This window comes from Balaenoptera ricei, chromosome 12, assembly GCF_028023285.1.
Source record: "Balaenoptera ricei isolate mBalRic1 chromosome 12, mBalRic1.hap2, whole genome shotgun sequence".
NCBI classification, from domain to species: domain Eukaryota; kingdom Metazoa; phylum Chordata; class Mammalia; order Artiodactyla; family Balaenopteridae; genus Balaenoptera; species Balaenoptera ricei.
The window spans coordinates 15,697,807-15,717,759 of NC_082650.1; the positions used below are offsets into that span (position 1 = coordinate 15,697,807).

At 40.9% G+C, this 19,953-nt stretch overlaps 1 protein-coding gene across 4 annotated transcripts in view; it reads right to left on the reverse strand.

The window, feature by feature from the left end:
* Positions 1-19,953, reverse strand: part of PLEKHG1 (pleckstrin homology and RhoGEF domain containing G1) — a 223,414-nt gene that overhangs the window by 71,752 nt on the left and 131,709 nt on the right. For all 4 annotated transcript variants that reach the window (XM_059940997.1, XM_059940996.1, XM_059940998.1 and 1 more), the window contains one exon: positions 18,374-18,882. In XM_059940997.1, the coding sequence (XP_059796980.1) occupies positions 18,374-18,781 (408 nt within the window). In that variant the 5' untranslated portion in view covers positions 18,782-18,882. The remainder of the gene's footprint in view (positions 1-18,373; positions 18,883-19,953) is intronic.

Sequence of the window (19,953 nt, forward strand, 5' to 3'; positions counted from 1 at the left end):
TCTCTTACTGAGACAGGAACTGTGATATAGGTAATTCTCATAGCAATTGGTCTGTATACAGTAGGTGCAATTTATGCTAATTTACTTGAGACTCTGAAACATATAAAAGTTTCAACCAGGCCCCCAAGGCAGGGGCTACCTGGACAACGTTAAACAGAAAGAGGAAAATGCTGGAAGACATCACTCGACTTCCCATCTACTGAGTCACACAGATTGATGATGACCCTCAAGGTCAAGCTATTCTACTTGAAAATTGCAATACAACGAGACTGGATATATTAAAATAAAGAACCTACACAGGGACCGATCTCTTTATGGGCAGTTTTTCAACGAGGATGAATGTGATTATACTCTGGCGGCATTAGGTAATCCATTTCCCTATGGAAATGCATAGGGGAAACGGTTCCGTTCATTGTATCGAAAACAATGAGCAGCCCTAAGGACATATCTTATTGCTTCTCTGGCTATACTGCTGTTGATCTCATTACAGCACAGTCTTAACCAGAAGTTATTTATTGACACAGAAACAGCCATGGGCTTGGCAACCTCCAGGGGAGTGGGAAGAAGCGCTATGCGGAGGGTAAAATAGGGTGCAGGTGGGCCACCATGATGGGACACTCCCCAGAAACTTGACTTTCTTGAAGAGCACTGGGTCTCTTGAATGGGGTAAATGCAAAGATTTCCTTTTGTTGTATTGGAGGCCTGGTTCCAATTCCAAGACCCACAGAGTGAAATGTGTGATTTTGGGAAAACTATTTTTTCTCCTCTCTTAAATCAAAAGCACAATGTCCATGGGCACCTTATTACTTAGAACTGAAAGAGAGAGAGAGGAAGGGAGGGAGGGGGTAGAGGGAGAGAGGGAGAGGGAGAGAGAGAGAGAGAGAGAGAGAGAGAGAGAGAGAGATCGACTTCATAGGATGAGGTTTCCATAAATGATTTTTCAAGAGACTGTGTAGGATGAATTTCTACAATAGTAGTTTTACAGTCTCAACAGAAGGACATGACATGCCTTTTCTTATAATCGATGAAGTTTCCATCTGCTGCAGATCTGCTTTCCCAGGACAGCAGATTTATCTGAGGACAGAGCATGGCACTAGGGACAGGACAGAGATTCCTCCCGAAGGCCTTGGCTCCAGACGCTGTGTGGTGGGAAATGCACCAGCCGCCTAGGCAGGCAGCCTGGGTCTGAGAGCCGGCCCTTCGGTGGATTACTGGCCTTGCTGAGACTAACTGCTTCAGCTGTTAAGTAGAGATAATACAACTACCCACCTGATCATTATTCTGGGGGTTAAACAACAACGTTCATTTAAGGCGCCCGGCCCGGGTGGCCAGCACACATTGGCTGGTAGCAGCGGCTGCTGTATGGCCTTCCGCGTCCCAGGTTCCTCCTCGGTAGAACGGGGAGATAGCCAGACTGGAACTTCTTTTGGTTCGAAAGCAAGTTAACTCTACCTGCACACTGACAAATTATACTAAAAAGCTCCCCCACCACCCTTCTCTGCCCACGGGTAGTAAGAGTGCCATAGGAAGGCTCAGTCCTTGAGTGGCATGGTTGGGAGAGAGTGTGAAGATCACCGTTAGGGGAGACACATGCACTCAAAGTCCCCATGACACTCGAAAGTCTCCCAGACCCCGGCCCTCTCCCCTGCTCTGTCCACCTGGACGAGAAATCCTGCCTCTCCCACCTGTAGCTCTTGTGAAACTGAGTCCTCCTCTCCCTCACCGCTGCCTTGGTCTCCTGGCTCCTCTCCACTGGGGACTACTGCGAGGACATCCTACCTAATCCCTCTATGGTGGGTCCCACCCCCTCCAGCTTTTCAGAATGAATCCCGGGTGATCTTTCTCGAGCTCAGATGTGATGTTCTGCCTCCTGCATAAAATCCTTCAGTGACTTCCCACAGCCATGCGTGGCGGCACAGAGGGAGGGCCCTCAATGCTTGCACCCCTGCCTGGGCTCATCTTTCACCACTTTCTTGTTCCCTCTCCACCATCACCACCCCCAGCACACAGGCACTCGCTTCTTGTAGCTTCGGGAATGTCCCCTGTTCTCTCATGGGTCACTGTCTTCGCATATTCTATTCTAAATGCCAAGACTGTCCCTCCTACCATCCTAACCTGGCTAACACCTCCTTCACGATTCTTCCAGAAATCTTTCTCTGATCCTTCCCACCCGGTCTGGTCAGGTGCTCCCCTGAGCATTTACAATTCCATGATAAAGGAAGCCAGAGGAATCAACATCCAGTGTTGGTGTTCTAAAAAATTTTTTGTAGCTCCTTCTCTCCCACAAAACTGATGTCCACAATGACCCGGGGTTCTGTTGTAGCTCTCCCAGCACTGAATGTTTGCAGAGTGAATTCCTGTGAACTTGATCCATCTGCTAAGTGGGCGAAGCAGAGCCCGGAAGGCAAGGGTTAACAGAGTCCCTGGCAGATCTCCTAAGCTCTCTAAGTGGCAAAAAAGCTGTATTGAATCGTAACCCAACCCCGTGTTCCTCTTTTGCTCCCTCCCCTCCCCCCTCCCCTCGGTCTCAGGGACAGCCTTTAAACAACACAGCCTCTCAAAGATGACAAAAGTTCCTAAACTCTGCGATCCTTTTTAACTCTCTTCCCACCCACCTAACTCCCGCCTTTGCACAAGAAAAGAAACGCTTCCCCAATCAAAAGTAGATTAACTCTCACCCTTTTCTCTATGTGCATTTGCATTGGAAACACCATATACAAGGCCATAAACAGCCCCCGGGGTTGAGTGATTTATCCACTGCTTTAGGGAAAACAGGACAGAAGAGCAGTCTTTTCAGCCATTCCGTGTTGACTGTTGGCTGCTGCAGTGGCGGGAGTGGCCGTCTTCTCCTGACTCATCTCCCACTTAAAGGTTAACAACTTAACTTTAAGCCCCATTATAAAACTGAAGGGACACTTGTAACATTTCTTGTTGGTTCAAAGAGAAAAAAAGGCTTGTTTCAGAAGAAAATATATATTCTTGTATATGTATAGCTGATTCACTTTGTTATACAGCAGAAACTAACACACCAATGTAAGGCAATTACACTCCAATAAAGATGTTTAAAAAAAATTTTTTTTAAAGAGCAGTTTAAAGGAATGGCTCATCCTGCCTCCTCCAAGCGCGTCTGCACCCCCCTCTACCCCAAGTCCTTTAAGCAGCATTCAGCGAAAACAGGAATAATTTTGCCTCAATGTGATTTTGCCATTTGAAACCAGAGACTTAGGCTGCAGCTTCTCTCTAGTTTTTATGTGATGTATTTTGGGGTGTGTGTGTGTGTTTGTGTGTGTCAATGATTCAAGCACAAGAATCATTAGGGACTCTTTTATATTAGTTTAACAAAACAAAAACATTCAGAACAAGCATTCCATTTTGCTTTGGGTTGGACAGATGCTTGTAACTTCTCATCATGCCTTTATTATTTTCATACCACCCCCTTCTTACAGAGTAAGGATGAGTCTCACTTTTTATAAAGGGTCACCTCACTTTTGTTAAGGGATGAGTTATTGTATAAGAATTTTCTCTAAGTATTAAAAGTTAATTATAATTAATGAAATTCTGACACATGCTACAACATGGATGAACCTTGGAAACATTATGCTAAGTGAAAGAAGCCAGACACAGAAGGACAACTATTGTTTGATTCTAGCAAATTCACAGACAGAAAGTAGACTGGAGATTGCCAGGGACTGGGGAAGGGGGCATGGGGAGTTATTGTTTAATGGGTGCAGAGTTTCTGTTTGGGATGGTAAAGAACGTTCTGGAAATGGATAGTGGTGATGGTTGCACAACACTGTGTATGTGCTTATTGCCACTGAATTGTACACTTGAAAATGGTAAATTTTATGTTATGTATGTTTTACAACAGTGAAAAACATTTAAAAAGTCAAAACAGAAACAGACTCACAGATATAGAAACAAGCTTATAGTTACCAAAGGAGAAAGCTGGAGCTGGGGGGTGGAGTGCGTGGGGTGGAGGGATAAATTAGGAGGCTGGGATTAACATATACACACTAATATATATAAAATAAACAACAAGGTTCTACTATACAGCACAGGGAACTATATTCAACATCTTGTAACAGCCTATAATGGAAAAGAATCTGAAAAAGAATATATCTATATCTATATCTGAATCACTTTGCTGTCCATCTAAAACTAAACACAATATTGTAAACCAACTATACTTTAATAAAAAGTCAGTTATCATAACTAAAAAAATCGCTTTGTATATGAAGACCAGGCATCAGGCAATACAGTTTAGATGTCTACTAAACATAATAAAAAATGTTCTTGGGCTTCCCTGGTGGCGCAGTGGTTGAGAGTCTGCCTGCCAATGCAGGGCACACGGGTTCGAGCCCTGGTCTGGGAGGATCCCACATGCCACGGAGCAACTAGGCCCGTGAGCCACAACTACTGAGCCTGCGCGTCTGGAGCCCGTGCTCCGCAAGGGGAGAGGCCGCGACAGTGAGAGGCCCGCGCACCGTGATGAAGAGTGGCCCCCGCTTGCCGCAACTAGAGAAAGCCCTCGCACAGAAACGAAGACCCAACATAGCCATAAATAAATAAATAAAAATTTAAAAAATGTTCTTGCGAGTCAGGCTCAGCAGTAAGGACTCAGGTTACGCGCTGGGGCGTAATTCACAAGTGAAATTCACCAGGGTGAGAAGGTGAGTTTGCATCCACTCTAAATAGCTTTACCTTAATTCGTTTTCTAAGGAGTTCTTCCTCTGGCTCCTTAGTGTCATCACATCTACCTCCTCCCCCTCCCTCCCTCCCCTTGCTGTGGGCTAGGAAACCAAATAATTAAACTTATTTTATTAATTAATTATTTTTTTGGCCGTGCCTCGCGGCTTGCGGGATCTTAGTTCCCCCACCAGGGACTGAACTGGGCCCTCAGCACTGGAAGCTCGGAGTCCTAACCACTGGATGGATCACCAGGGAATTCCCTAATTAAGCTTATTTTAAACATGTAGAGTAAATAAGCTCCTAGTGAGAGCTTGGGGCCTTTCTTTGGGTAAAGACACAGGATTTACTGTTTGGCGTTTGAAATATCTATTTTGGCTGCTCAAAGGGCTCACTTATCTCCTAGTTACATTCTTGAGAGCTGAGGTTCGAGGAGATGAGATCTCTAGTCATCTTTAGATTTTGGCTTCTTGAATTAGACTCATTTACAGAGGATGAAGCTGAGGTCAGCCTGGTTGGTTGTCCATGGCACACAGCTGACTGTCAGCATGGGACTGGAGCCCAGACCAGTGCTCTGTCCATTAAATCAATCCCAGTTTAGCTCAGCTCAAGTCAAAATTCTGGAAATAATTTCATTCTGCCATTACATCCCTGGCAGCCCTGTACGATATTAGAAATAAATTCCAACTACATGTAAGTATATCAGATAAACTAACAAAATCAAAACAATATATATCCTTTTTAAACTGCAAAGTTAAAACAATTTTCTGAAATAATACCTTAACGTAGATTAGCGAGAACAATATTATGATACTTTTAAGCGTACCAGAAGTTACTGGCCTTTCCAAATAATACTAAGTATATTATTAATAATAATGATAATATTAATAATCATTCTCACTTGAGTGCTTACTATATGCCTAGCACAGTGCTAGCATTTTGCATGGATAGTCTTATTTTCGCAACAATCCTCTTATTCCCATTTTACAGGTAAAAACACTGAAACTTAGAAAAGTTAAGTAACTTATCCAAGATCACAAAGGGAAATGGCAGAGTCAGGATTTGGATTCAGTTCTTGCAGATTCTAGCTTTTCTTCATTTTCACCATTTCATCACAGGGGATGGGGTGGGTGGGGTAATTCGTGCTGCCTTTAAATGTCTATTGTTTGCTTTATAACAAAGGGAAAAAGAATCCCTTTAGGACAGTGGACCTCAATGTTGATTGCTTATTGGAATATGGAGAGCTTTAAGAAAAAGTGATGTCACCCTGGGAGATTCAGATTTCATTAGTCCAGGCTACACCTGAGGGGGCAGGAGTTGTAAAAGCTCCCCAGGTGATACTCAAGTGCAGCCTCTGCTTTAGAAAAAACCTGTTTTTAGCTGCTCTTCCTAACTAGATTTCTTAGGTGACAGCTTTTAATTGCTCAAATAATAACCCCTTGAACCTGTCTGTGAGGGCTTATTGTCCTTGGTATGAACCTAACTGATGACCAGTTAATTGTGTGTTCTCATACGGGATCTTTATGTTGCTTTACTTTGTCCTATCTTCGAAGTAGGAATTTTATTCTAGTGGATTTTCTTGCCAAAAGTAATACCTAGAACATTCTAGATAATTTTGAATATGAAGTAAATATATACAACTTATCAGTAACCTTCTTTACCTTCTTCCTTTCAAATAGGAACTGGAACTTTAGAGCCAGCTCCTACTTCAGAACAGGAGTTGGCAAGAAGGGGTCCTAGAATATAAATTTATCTGTTAATTATTACAAATGGGCTAGCCCAGACTCTCTGGTCTTGCAGGAGACAATTTCTCATACTCAAAAAGCTACCTATATATATGCTAGGGGAAAAAAGGTAATGCCACAGTTTAGACATGTCCCAAGAAGTTGCTCAGGAAGTGACCCTAATTGTTCCCACTTCCCCTCTATACCACTGCTCTGGTTTTGTCTAAACTATGTGGTGGTTGGATGTAGAAGAGACAAGCTCTGTCCTTCACACATATCCGTGTCAATTTCATCCTTGTCAATGGCTGAGATGTAGAAAACTGGGCAGTAAATGTAATGTGTTTCCAGAAAATTTCATTAACAAGTATGTATGAGAACCCTCCTTAATTGGTACGTAAGGGAAACTCAATAGATGCTTCTTGTATTTTTCTAGTTGTTTCTAAATGAAATGGATACAGTCCCAGCACTGCCAATACTTAGCTGCAGGGTCTGGACTTGAACAGCTTTTAGCTGTTGAGAGTTTCCGCTGTGCCAGGTCCGTGCAAAGCATTTTACAGGCATTACCTCTGTTCATCCTCACAACATCCTATGAGGTAAGCAATACCTTTCATTTTAAGAAGAAACTGAAGATTACAGAAGTTAAATAATTGTTCAAGATCAAAGGTAGTAGGTGACAGAACTAAGATTTGCATCCAGTTGGAGAAATCACTTGGTTCTCTGGATCTCCATTTCCTCACCTATGAAGATGATTGGGTAGAACTTGATAATTCATTCAGCAAATATTTACTGATGGCCTATTAAGTGTCAAAGGCAGTGCTGATTGCCAGGAATAGAAAACTTACCAACACACCTTACCCTTTCAGAATCTATGGTCAGCTAGACTTCCTTGAGTTATTCTCCAGTTCTAAAACTTTGTGTGATTCTACTGAATCAAAAATTCTGCGCTATTTGAAGCAATCTAAGCATCCACCAACAGATGACTGGAGAAACAAAATGTGATATATACATACAATGGAATATTATTCAACCTTAAGAAGGAAGAAAATTCTGACATGTGCTATGACATGGATGAACCTTGATGACATTATGCTGAGTGAAATAAGCAGTCACAAAAGAACAGGTACTGTATGATTCCACTTATGTGAGGTATCAAAAGTAGTCAGATTCATAGAAGCAGAGAGTAGAATCGTGGTTATCAGGAGCTGGAAGGAGGGAGGGGAGAATGGGGAGTTACTGTTTAACAGGTACAGAGTTTCAGTTTTGCAAGATGAAAAGAATTCTAGGGATTGGTTGCACAACACTGTGAATGTACTGAATGCCTCTAAACTGTACATTTAAGAATGGTTAAGACAGTAAATTTTATGTTATGTGTATTCTACCACGATTTTTAAAAATGAAAAAAGGATTGCCTGAGGCTGAGGAAAGAGGGAATGAAGAGTTAGTGTTTAATGGGTGCACAGTTTCAATTTGGGGTGACAGAAAATTTCTGGAGATGGAAGGTGGCAATGGTTACGTAGTTCAATGTACAACAGTGTCAATGTACTTAACGTCATTGAATTGTACACTTAAAATGGTTAAAATAATAAATGTCATGTATATTTTACCAGTTTTAAAAAGATATAAAACATTCCATGTGAGCTGCTGTATTGAACAATGCTATCCCCCTTAAGTGGCAGAGTAGTCTTGGTGGGCAGAGGAGAAATTGAAAACATGAATGATCAGAAAACAGGTTAGTAAACTATGTAGGCTGACAAGTCCCACATCAGCCCAATCTACCTCTTCCTTTTCTAGGTGTTACAGAGCAGGGTTGCTTGGACACCAACTTGCTCTAGGCTTGTCAAATGACCTGGGTAGATTCTTTGATGTGATTAGTTTCACAAGGTGTAAGCAACATGTTTTGTTTGGAAGAAATTTCCAGTCATGGGAAACTACTCCCAACTGAAGGTTGGTTTGTTTTGAACACAATTTCCTGAATTCTATATTTTCTACCCACTCAGTATAACTGAATATTCAAGATGGCACACACCCAAAAGGCAGCATAATTCTACCCCAACTGAACATGACCTGTTTTAGCAAATCTTCAATAGAATCGTGCCTACAGGCAGTCTTTGAAATATATTAGCAGTTCTTGAGCAGACCAGTAATAATAGCTACTCGATCACCTGAGTTAACTGAAGTTTTTGAAATGACTTTTCATCAAAAATCAAAATGTTGCCTTAAAAAAAAAGCTTAATAGAATGGGGAGGGACTTTTTAGTTGCAGGTATTTTTCTTAATGCTTGATCTCGCAAAAGAAATCAATGTACTCAGTTATGTCTGTAAGTCAGTCTATCCTTTCCTTTAATACACTGTCTAACTCTGAATCTGCAAGTGCAGGTGGAAAATATTCTAATTTTATCATCAGAAATACACTAATATTTACCCCTTACCTCTCCTTGGTGTAATGAGTTTCATAGACAGCAAGAGCTATAGTTTGTGTAAGAGTATTTGACCAAATTTTGAAAATCCTTTCAGAGAAAGAAAAATTTCTGACAACTCCACTTTCAAGTAATCATATTTGTTGGTCCCAGATTAGGGTAAAAAAAATCTATTTTTTAGTTTTCAGAAATGTAAACAAACTCTCAAATTGCTGAGAGAGCTTGAAATTCTTTTAAACCATTTTTTTCTTACAGGGAGGAAATAAAAAGTGCTTTAGGAATATTTGTCATTGTCTTTATTAGTCCTACTTAACATAAATGGAAGATCATGTTTTTTGACAACAGGTATAGTGTTCTTTAATCTTCTGGTCTGAGCAAAGGGGATGGGGGAGGGGTGAGACCTATTTGTAACAAGTCATAATACTCCAGAGAATAAGTACAGTCAATTCTGCTTTAACATTTGCTTTGAAAACGTGAATGTGTTCCCACATGATTAATATACTAGGGAGTAATTTGAACTTAAATTTCCGAATTTTGCTTAGGCAGGATTGCATCCACGATAAACACTAGGTGAGCACAGAAAAGCACAGCCACTTCCAAAGAGCAGCAGAGGAATACAAATACAAACACACACACACACACACACACACACACACACACACACACACACACACACACACCTCAAATACATACCAGCTACCTCAGTCCACCTCAGTCCACCTTGTGTGCCTCTAAGCCGCACCCATCCACGGCACGTGTATCAATTTTGCATCGATGCTAGGTAAACCTACCTCATAATAACTCACACTGCAACTCTGCACATGGCTTCTGCTCTCTTCAATTTTTCTCTCCTTCCTCTTAGCCTACCTTATATTTTTCCTTCTCTGTTCTTTTTCCTCTTTATTGTTCTTTTTTTCTCACTCTTTCTCTCTCACTCCTCTTTGTTCTCTTCCTCTCACAGAGAGTGGTAGCTGTGGGAATCAGTTGGCTCCCACAAGAAATTTCAGGGTTTGTTTTCGAGGTAAAGTATCATATTTACTATAGAAGGTATATATTTCTTAACCATTTAACATGTATAAAACTGTCTCCATTTGTTAGATTCCTATCTTTCTTTTTTGTGTCACTGACGATGTTTCTGAGTGTTGTGCTTGGAACCCATTTTTCCATTTCTCCCTCATATGATTTTGCATAGTGAGTAATTTTTAGGAGCACATATGTCGTATGTCGAATTATAGCAGAATTGATTGTAGGCACTTTGAAATTCATTTAGCTCTCTACCTCTATCATCTGTACTCTCTCTTGGGTCTTAGACATATGATATGGAAGCTAAAAACAATCTGCAACTATAATCTCTTCTCAGATCACGAACTCTTGCTACCTGGTGAAAATGTCCTACAAAGCCTGAACACCTTTGGACTGACCTCAACTATTGATTCCAGCTCCAAGCTTCAAGAAGCAAGTCACAAAAAATAAAGAAGTTTAAAAAATAAAAAATAAAGAAGCAAGTCACAAGTCAGGATTGTCAGGAACTCAAAGGTGACTTTTCCATTACCTGAGGTTTAGTATTTCTTAAGGAGACAATGAGGAACATCACTAAATTCATAATTATTATACCAACTGGTGTTCATTATGCTATTGCTACAGAGTTCTTAGTAATTTGAAAAGTGTACTCCAGGTAAAGGTTAACAATATAAATAGACTACTATTTATCAATGGTAAATTTACTTTCTCCAAGTTCACCTCTGGAAAGATGCAAGTTGACTTCAACTTCTTAACGGAAAACCATCCATAATGATGTCAGTTGATTTAGGGTGTGCAAGGCCCAAGAATGTATTAAAACACTTTCAACAATTAGGTTTTTCATTGCTTACTTTTTCTTCAAGTGTCCGTAATTCTCATTTTGGCTTCTCAGACTAGCTACAGAAATGAGTCTGAGAGAAGGGCAGGGCAGTGAAAAGGAGGGCATTCAATTTTCTTATAAACTTTATCAGTGTGGCAATAAACTTGCACTTCCAAGCATCATCATTCTATTAAGGGTTTGATGGCATTAGTCCATTATCCTCATTGACTCCAGTCTACTCAAGAGGTTTCCAGAACACTAGCAAGAGAAGTACCATCCCTGCCTTTGAACTATGCTAGACCCAGAAAGCCTCTTTTTAAACTGAAATACTACCTATTATGTTCAATAATTCCAAAGAGCCCTGTTGACAGGTCATGTGGATAGGAAAAACTACAAAAATAAAAGAGGAGAGGGCATTAGGAATCATGGGAGAAAAAGAGGGTGGTGGTGATGGAGACATGAAAGAGGGGAGGAACAAGAGAAGGTACATTGGTCTGAATCTGTTCCAGGTCCTAAATGAAGGATTCCATTTCAAACATCCTATGGGGTTATTTAGTAGAGAGAGTAACTATAATCTTGGCAGTAAGCATCATCAAAATCTTTCCTGCTTTCTTCTTCATGTATTTTTATTTTTACTTTTAGTGATGGTGGGATACATGGTATAGGTTTTACAGTGAGAATGTTTCAGATATATATAATGCATGGTGTACACTGGCAATTGCTCACAAAAATGTTTGCTACTTTTTCTGGGCACACAGCTAGACTATATCTCCAAACTTAGAGTTTGATGTGGAATGAGAGACGGGGTGAGCCATTTCTGTGCTTGTCCCAGAACCCCCCACCCCTTCCCCAATGCATGTCTCCGTGTCCTCTTGCCCTTCTAGCTGAGATGGCACAGACCCCAGCACAACCTTTGGAGCCACGTGCTGAAGAGGACAGAGCCTCATCAGCTTGATTCCTGAATGACTGCATGGAGAAGCACAACTCCCCTTAACCTGAACACACACATACATGACTGTAAAAGGAGAAACTTCTGTTGGATTAAGTCACTAAATTTGGGGCCTATTTGTTACTGTGGCTTAGCCTACTCTTATACATTATGCCTTCCAAATTTTTGGAACAGTGGTTCTCAACCAAGGGAATTTTGTCCCTCAGGGGCTATTTGGCAATGTCTAGAGGCAATTTTGGTTGTCATGAGTGGGGATGGTGGTGGTTCTATTGGCATCTAGTGGGTAGAGGCCAGGTTTGCTGCTAAACATCCTACAATGCACATGACTATCCCCTACAGCCAAGAACTATCCAGCCCCAAATGTCTATTGTGCTGCTGTTGCAACACCCTGCCCTAGAGAGCTTAAGAAGAAGACCAAAATCTCTGAGCCCTCTGCTAGACTCTGAGAGGAGATTTACAATAACAGTGTAGCAGTAAAACAGGGGCTTTAGAGTGAAACTCAGGTTCCAGTTCCACTTCTAGCACTAACCATTTACAGACCTTGGATAAGTTCCTTTACTCTTTGTACATGCAATATTCTTGTGCTAAAAATAAGAAAATTATTATAGTACCCACAAGATGGGGCTGTGGGTGAGGCGATAAGTGCTTAATGCAGTGCCTGAAATACGGTAAGTACTCAAATATTAGTTGCTGTTCATGTTATTTTTTGGTGTTTTTGTTATTAAGGCACGTATCTAGAAAATTTAGAAGTGGTAGCTATGACGTATGTTTACAGCTGTTCGGATTCATTGAGGTGGCGGGTGTGGTCACAAAGCTTAAGGTTTCACGTTGGTGATACTCACTGTCTACCGTGCTCCCAGGAGAATCCGACCAATATAGTTATTTTGACTAATTTTCCTAAGTTTTGACTCAAGATCTAGCCAGAACGATTTGGAGGAAATAAACCGACATCATTCATTAAGTATACACAAACTTGTGTAAACAGCCCACAGCTACTTTTGCACAGCAATGCTGCAAACCTCAACTCACTTTGCTTTTACTAAATGCTGCCCACCTTGACCTATTTTCGATGTTCATTAGCAATTAATCAGAAGGTATGAACAGATCATTCCAAATGGACGAAAGACTTAAAAGGCCAGGTCCCTGTCCTCCCTCCCATATTAGGCTGCAACCAGTAGAAGAGATGAACACTCAAAATCACTATGTTCTCACCTTCTAAGTTTCTGTCGTTGTTAAGGTGACAAGAGATGAGAGTGGGGTGGCGTAGGGTAGGGAAGGAGGGGGGCGAAACAACAACAAAGAGGCATGGAAACAAACAGTCAAAGCGAAGTTTGGGGGGCTCATGTACAGTGGTTAGATGTGCTATTTGAGGAATAACTTCTACATAAACATGAAACTACTTAACAGGTTTGCTTCCAAATTACCTTAGATCTTAAATGGTTTTAGGAAAGATCTCATTCACCCGCCGTGATAAAAGTCCTTGGAAGGAAAAATAGACCCATTCAAACAGAAGTGCTCAAATGCCATGTAAAAGAAAAAGTACGTTACATTATGCCAAGTACTACAGTGTAAGTTCTTTGTTAAAGCCACCCACATAATAAGCCTTCATTAAAAACAATCCTTGACAAGTCCTACACTCTAGCGTTGAACACATACTTCCCTCAATATTCAAAAAATCTTAGTCTAAATGAACCTCATAAAAAGTGTCAGTTTAATAAATGTTATTTAAACTGGAGGGAAAGTAGTGAGTGAGGACATCTGCAAATAGAAAGACAATAAAATCTATGACAGTTCACCACATCTCAACAGCCTTTTCCCTTGGTTCAAAACCTTTCTCCTCTTGTCAAGTATCCTAAGCAGTTAAGGCTGGTCCAGGGAATGCCCATGTAAAGCCATCCTTTCAAGGCCAAGGGAAAAGAGTAGCAGAGACATAAACTGACCTTTCCACACCAAAACATCTTATCTCTCCAACAGAATCCACAGGAAGCCAGGCTTCAAGAGAAACCACCTCCAAGCTTGACAGTGTTGTCCTTGAGGGGTGGCACAGGACAAAAGCCCACTCAGATTCCATTTTATCCAAGTCTTAGTCACCTCACCAGTCTAAGACCTAGGTCTCCAGGCAGAGTCAAGGGTGGAGTCACTGCACAAATGCCCTGGGCCTGATCACTGGGTTCCTTCATTCACTCTGCACAGACCTGGGAGAGGCTCGCTTCCCAAGCGTGAGAGTTCCCCTTCCACTAACGGATACCTCCGGTGCTAAGGGCGGCCTCTTTAAGCTATGGCAACAGGCAGAATAGCTTTCAATGTGCTTCATATCACTAAGTGTGTGAAAAGCATCCTTCTCTCGTCCACCTACCCTGCCACTGTCTGTACTATCACACGATAAACAAAGAGTCCCTGTCGACCAATAAATACAAGAGCTGGGGGTTGGAGATCAACAGTATAATCCTTGTGTAGCTACAGCTTTTGAACAATGCTGAATGCTTTCAACAAGGATTGCTTAAGGCTTTGGCTCTTTAAATTTTACACAGTAAAGTTATAATAATCACTTCTTAACTTTTTAACACACTGTAAGGATAAAGTGCTTGGAAAAGGATTTTAGCTTTCTGGAATATGATAGAAAAAAAATAAACTCACATGTTACCTTTTATATTTTACCCACTTTTTCCTCACTAACTACACATGTCCTCAGCATCCCAAAAGATGATTTAATTTAGTATTTCGTATACTTCAAAGATGCCATTTTGTAGAAGGGATGTAACTTCTAATTACACAGTATTACATGATGCTATGAATTATTTAAAAACTTTCCTAAAAAGGTTAGAACAGGCCATGAACTATATCTGGGGCCAAGTTTATGAGACAGTCAAAGGCTCTTTTATAGATCATTTAGAAAGATTAAAGAAACCCCCTCTACGCATGAGAGTCTCTGCTCAGTCAATCTAACGTCCCATTAAACATGAAAGAAACCCTTATTTCCCACTTTCCAGCTATGAATTTCTCCCTCTCCACAAATTGTATCATTGGCGATTTTACTTTTAACTTTTAAAACTTGCTTTCATACTTATTATCTCATTTTATCTGTGAATGCTATTAGGAGCCATATATAGAAATGGAAATAACAGCTCTATTGTTTCTTTCAGTATGGGTGATAGTCAAAACCTCACCTCTCTCTCTCTCTCTCAAATGTCAAGTGTACAAAAGCAGATCACCAGGATGTCAGGCAAAGGAGCAGACGATGGAGTAGCCATGGGGAGGGGATGGGGGGACAGAGAAAAGGGTCTGAGGAGGATGCAAGGGATGAAGACCAATGACAATAAGAACAATAACATTTCTCAGTTACGTTTTCAGAAAGCATTAGGAATTCATTTTTGAATTCCTAAATAGCATGGGGAAGAAAAAAAATACCAATATATTTGGGATTATTTTAATACAATATCTCTACGTAGGGAAAGAAAGACATACATCCTCCTTTGCCTTGTAACCAACATCTGGGAATCCTATTGCCCAGATCATGTCAGCAGGATCTCTTCGCAGAAATAAGCTACTCTGATGCTATTTGGTACCATGCTGAGCTATCAAAGCACACTGTATTAACATCTTCTAAATCAGTGTATATATATATCAATGACCTTTCACAAAAATGTTTCTTTTTATAAATTCTAAGAACTAAACCTAAACCTGAGTGGTGAGGATTATGTATGGATAGGATATACTACAGATAAAATGTACCGCTTACAGGAAAATGAATTAAACCGAGACTGATTATTGAAGGATATTAGTTAGTGGGAAGTCAATAAAGTAGAGAGTGCAGACAGTCTGAAATTGTGCTACTGCATAAGTGAAAAATGACTTCCCAGTTATCTCTATAAATGATTAGATGTTTTTTTCCAGAAATAATTCTTGCTTAGAAAGTCAACGAACAAACTCTATCTCTTTGTGTGGTGAGAGCTTATTATGGTAGGTTGTTACTAAGCAGCCCTTTTCCCAACCGAAAATTCTGCGTTTGAAAAATTGAGGATGTTAGAGAACTCAACTACAGAATTATAAAAACAGGTTAGAAATGGATCAAGAAAAATGGATTTTTAAAGGAGTTGACGCTTTGTATTTTAAAAGAATACCCCTCATAACAGTCTTTATTGGGTAAAGTTGCTTGCAAGCTGGAAAATAATTGGTTACTCTCCATAAAGGAAAGAACTAGATAAAACAAAATTTCACAATTTTGTGAAAACTGTGATCTTGAGAAACAGAGGTGGTCACATACAAAAGTGTGTCAAGAAGAGGCTCAGTGACCAATCCTGATCTGAAGAGATTCTGCACTTTTCTAGGTGGGGAGGGGATGTGACTCGAAACATCCCGGTGACTTTGGAGCAAAGCAGCACCTACGTCTTCCTACTCGGTGCCTCCTTCTATATTTGGGACATTTCTCCCAACCACCCTCCCTCCAACAACCTTCTTCATCTCTCCTCTCCCTCTTACGTGTCACCTCAGATTTTCCGTGGGTTCCTCAGAAATAATGCAATTGCCTTCAAAACAATAATGTCGGAATCATCCGTTTTAAATTACTCTTTCCTAATTAAATTTCTGCTGTAGTGAATTACTAATCTGTTTATTTTTGTGAAAGACTTCAGGTAAATTATAGCACAGCTATAACTGAGCCGGTCGAGAGTGGTTTGTTCACTCTCAACCAGCAAATGCAGAAGAGGCCCGTGATGATGATAGTTTCCACTTATTAATTGCTTACCACATGCCAGGTGCTGTCGTGTGAGATTTTTATGTATTATCAGATTGAATTCTCATAATAACACCCCTATAAGGCAGGTATTATTAGTCTCATTTTACAGTTGATGAAATGCAGGCACAAATTCATAGTCTAATACAGGGCTTGGCGAACCATGGCCCTTGGGTCCGGCCCAGCCCTAAAGTTTTCCTGGAACTTCCACGCCCCTTCATTGACATAGTGTCTGGGGCTGCTGCTGGGCTACAGTGGCAGGACTGAGCAGTTAGGACTGACAGCTTAGGGCCCAGAAAGCCTAAAATATTTACTGTCTGGCCCTTTATAGAAAAAGTCCACTAACCCCTAGTGTAAAACATGGCTAATGCACTGATAAAGGAAAAAAGGCAAGAACATTTGGAGAGCTTGGAATAAAACTTCTGCTGAAACTTTCTTAGAAAAAAAATTCTGTCTTGATCTGTTTTCTTTCATACACATCTTACCTTATTTCTTCTCACCTAAGGTTTGTCAATCAGCCTCAGAAAAAACAAGAGTGTTCACAGAATCCCAGGTTAGTCACTAAAGGTTTCTCTGTCAGTACGGTGAGGTTTGATGAAGTGGTAAAGTTTCCAAGAAGGAAAGAAAAAAGGACAGACCAAAGAAAGCTTTGACAACCATAAATTTCCTGAGAGGTTCCAAAATTTTTGGCAGTTTCACAGGTATTTCTTCTCAAGTACAAATGACATCATTGTTGAAATTAAAGAAACAATTGGCCTGGTTTATTCTACATTTGGTATCACATACTGTTTTGGTTGAGCATCAGTTGATTTTTCTATTTTTACTGGGAAGTTATGTCATAACTATTTTTGGTAGACAGGGTCTGGTTCGATCATTTGTGGAACTCAACACACAATCGTGCCTTAGAATTTGTTTTTCCCCTAAAGCTATAAGAATGTATGTATTTGGTGGAGAATGTCCTCATCAGTAAATATTCCACCACTTTATTCTGAAACACATTTTAGATTAAAAGTCTAAAAACAGGAAGTAGGCACTAACACATGAAAGAATCTGGGATAGTACTAGGCAGCAAAGGGAGTGTAGCTTTACAATAATATCAATTTGTCTTTGAACTATTAATACTAATATTTTAAATCATTAATTGAGAATGAATTAATACCTGAGTGGCTCTGGTAATTCTTACTTCATCCTTGAAAACCTAACTCTAAATCAAAGTCAAATTAATAATTGAATAAATCAACTATACTCCCACATAAAATAAAAATTTAAAAAAAAAGAAAGGATACAGGGAAAACAACAACAACAAATTAATAATTGAATTTCCAGAGTCTGCGATCTGGCACCTGAGCTGAGTTCAATTTGCAGGGAGTAAAAGAATTTATGCAAACTTGCTTACCATAAAAGAAAAGTAAACACCTAAGACCAAGCCCAGGGTTTTTCTCTATCTTTCACCACCTTCCCTCAAATACCAACCAATACAGAAAACAGCATCAAACGGTAATTCCCAGGCTTGTTTGCACAGAAGAATCACCTGGGGATCTTCCATAATTTCCTCCTACCCGCAGACCACACCCCAGGCCCAGGAAATCCGTCTCTGGAGGTGAGACACAGGCATCTATAGTTTTGGAAGCTCCAGACACCAGGAGACAATTGTGATTAAGGCGAAGATAGCCTGATGGGCTCGGTCAGTACACACCCGACACCTGCAAGTCAGGAAGCCTCCATCCTCTGTCTGCTCCACTCTCTGCCAGAGACTCTCAGACCTTTGGGGCAGGATTCACTAACACAACACACCGGTGTACGCACTGGTATCATCATTCTTACTCCTAGCATGCAATCAATTTGTAAATGCAAATATTAAGAGGGTCTTAACACAGAGAGGATGGCCCTAGGGTTTCTCTTAAGTTATGATCTGTTTAAACATTCACACCACTCTTGCATCTTAGAAGATGCCTGGCTTTGTTCTTTATTTTGCGAACAGGTTGATCCTGCAGGACAAACTTGAAAAGCCAACAATGTGCCTTACCTCTACGATGCTTTTTAAATCTTGCACGTAAGTCCTTTCGGTCTCCAGAATCTCCTGCACAACTCTGTCCACATAGAGCAGCTTGGGGCTGGTGGCTGATTCTGCCCCCGTTTTGGTCGCTCCGTTGGTTTCCACCCTGTGCTGGGCCCAGGGCTGACTCTCGCTGCCCTGGTCCGTGCTCTGTTGCCCGGCTGCCCCGTCCCTCGGCAGCTCGCTGCTGGAAAACGGCCTGGCTGGCATCAGCTCCAGCTTTATGGCCCCTGCTTCCTTATCCTGGGGAAACAAGCCCAAGTGGCTGTTTGAAACTAAGGTCATTCTGCTGCCAAAGGAACCATGGCTGTCCCGGGAGGAGGCCGAGGACGACGTGGAGCCAAAGCTGACCGGGCGGTCGCTGTCGGAAAGCTCCATGGCTTTCAGGTCCTGGGAGCAGCGAGGGGGCCTGGCTGTGGTTTTGGGATCTGGAGCTTGTGTCACAGCAGATGGCACTTCAAGGCGCAACTGGTGCACATCTATACACATGAAAAGAAATAAATAAATAAGAAAAAGGACAAGATAAGCAAGGTAGGCAAGTATTTTAAAATTACATCAAACAGAAAGTTTAAAGGCGGTTAAAACCTAGCTCCATCTACGTGGTCAAAAGCAAAAAGGTAGCAAGTTAGGTATAGACGGATATGTAAAGATACCCATGGGACGCTGAGTTGCAAAGCTGGAGTTTCTAAAGCATCATCTGGAAATGCATCAGAATCAGAGTCTCCGGCACTACCTTGGACCTACGGAACGTCAGTCTGCGTTTTACCAAGACGCCAACGCCATGTGCACACACTTTAAAGTTTGAGAAGCACTACATCCACGGCCTCAAAGTGTGAGCACCTGGGATGACTAATAGAGCAGATTAGTCCAGATTTACTAAATCAAGGCTCAGGGCTCAGGGCACAAGGAATCTAGAGCTTTAACAAGCACCACAGGTGATGCTTATGTATTTAAAACACATCCTACGTGATTCTTATGGTATTTTGAGAAGCATTGTTTTAGATTTTAAGTATTCCACTATAATTCCACAAAATTTTAAGCTACCAACCTGGAAGCACCACTACTTGACTTAACGACGCTGACAATTTTACACTTTACTTGTTCACAGCATTAAAGAAAGTGTCACATGGACAATAATTTTCTAATACTGGGTAAGAAAACCCAAAATATTGAGACCCACATCCCCGTTAAAACTTAACCATCCCATCAGAACATTTCTCTAAATCTCTTCTTGAAAGCTGGCATTCCATTTGCGGTATACATGGAGTTAGCTGTTACAGAGTATATTTGATGAACTACACGTTCTGCACGTAGAGTTCAATAACAGTGTGACCATGCAATTAAATAACAGCACTTAAATCTTGGGTCCAAAGAAGACCTTTCATGGACTTTAAACTTGCAGAAGCTATTTTGGTGAAACACACAAAGTTCCAATCTTTTTCATTTGAAAGGTAGGATCCACACTTTATCCCCCTAGCAATGCTATCCCAGGTTTATAGAAACAAAATGCCTCGCGATAAAGAGAGTGATTAGTGAAGAAATTTGTTTCA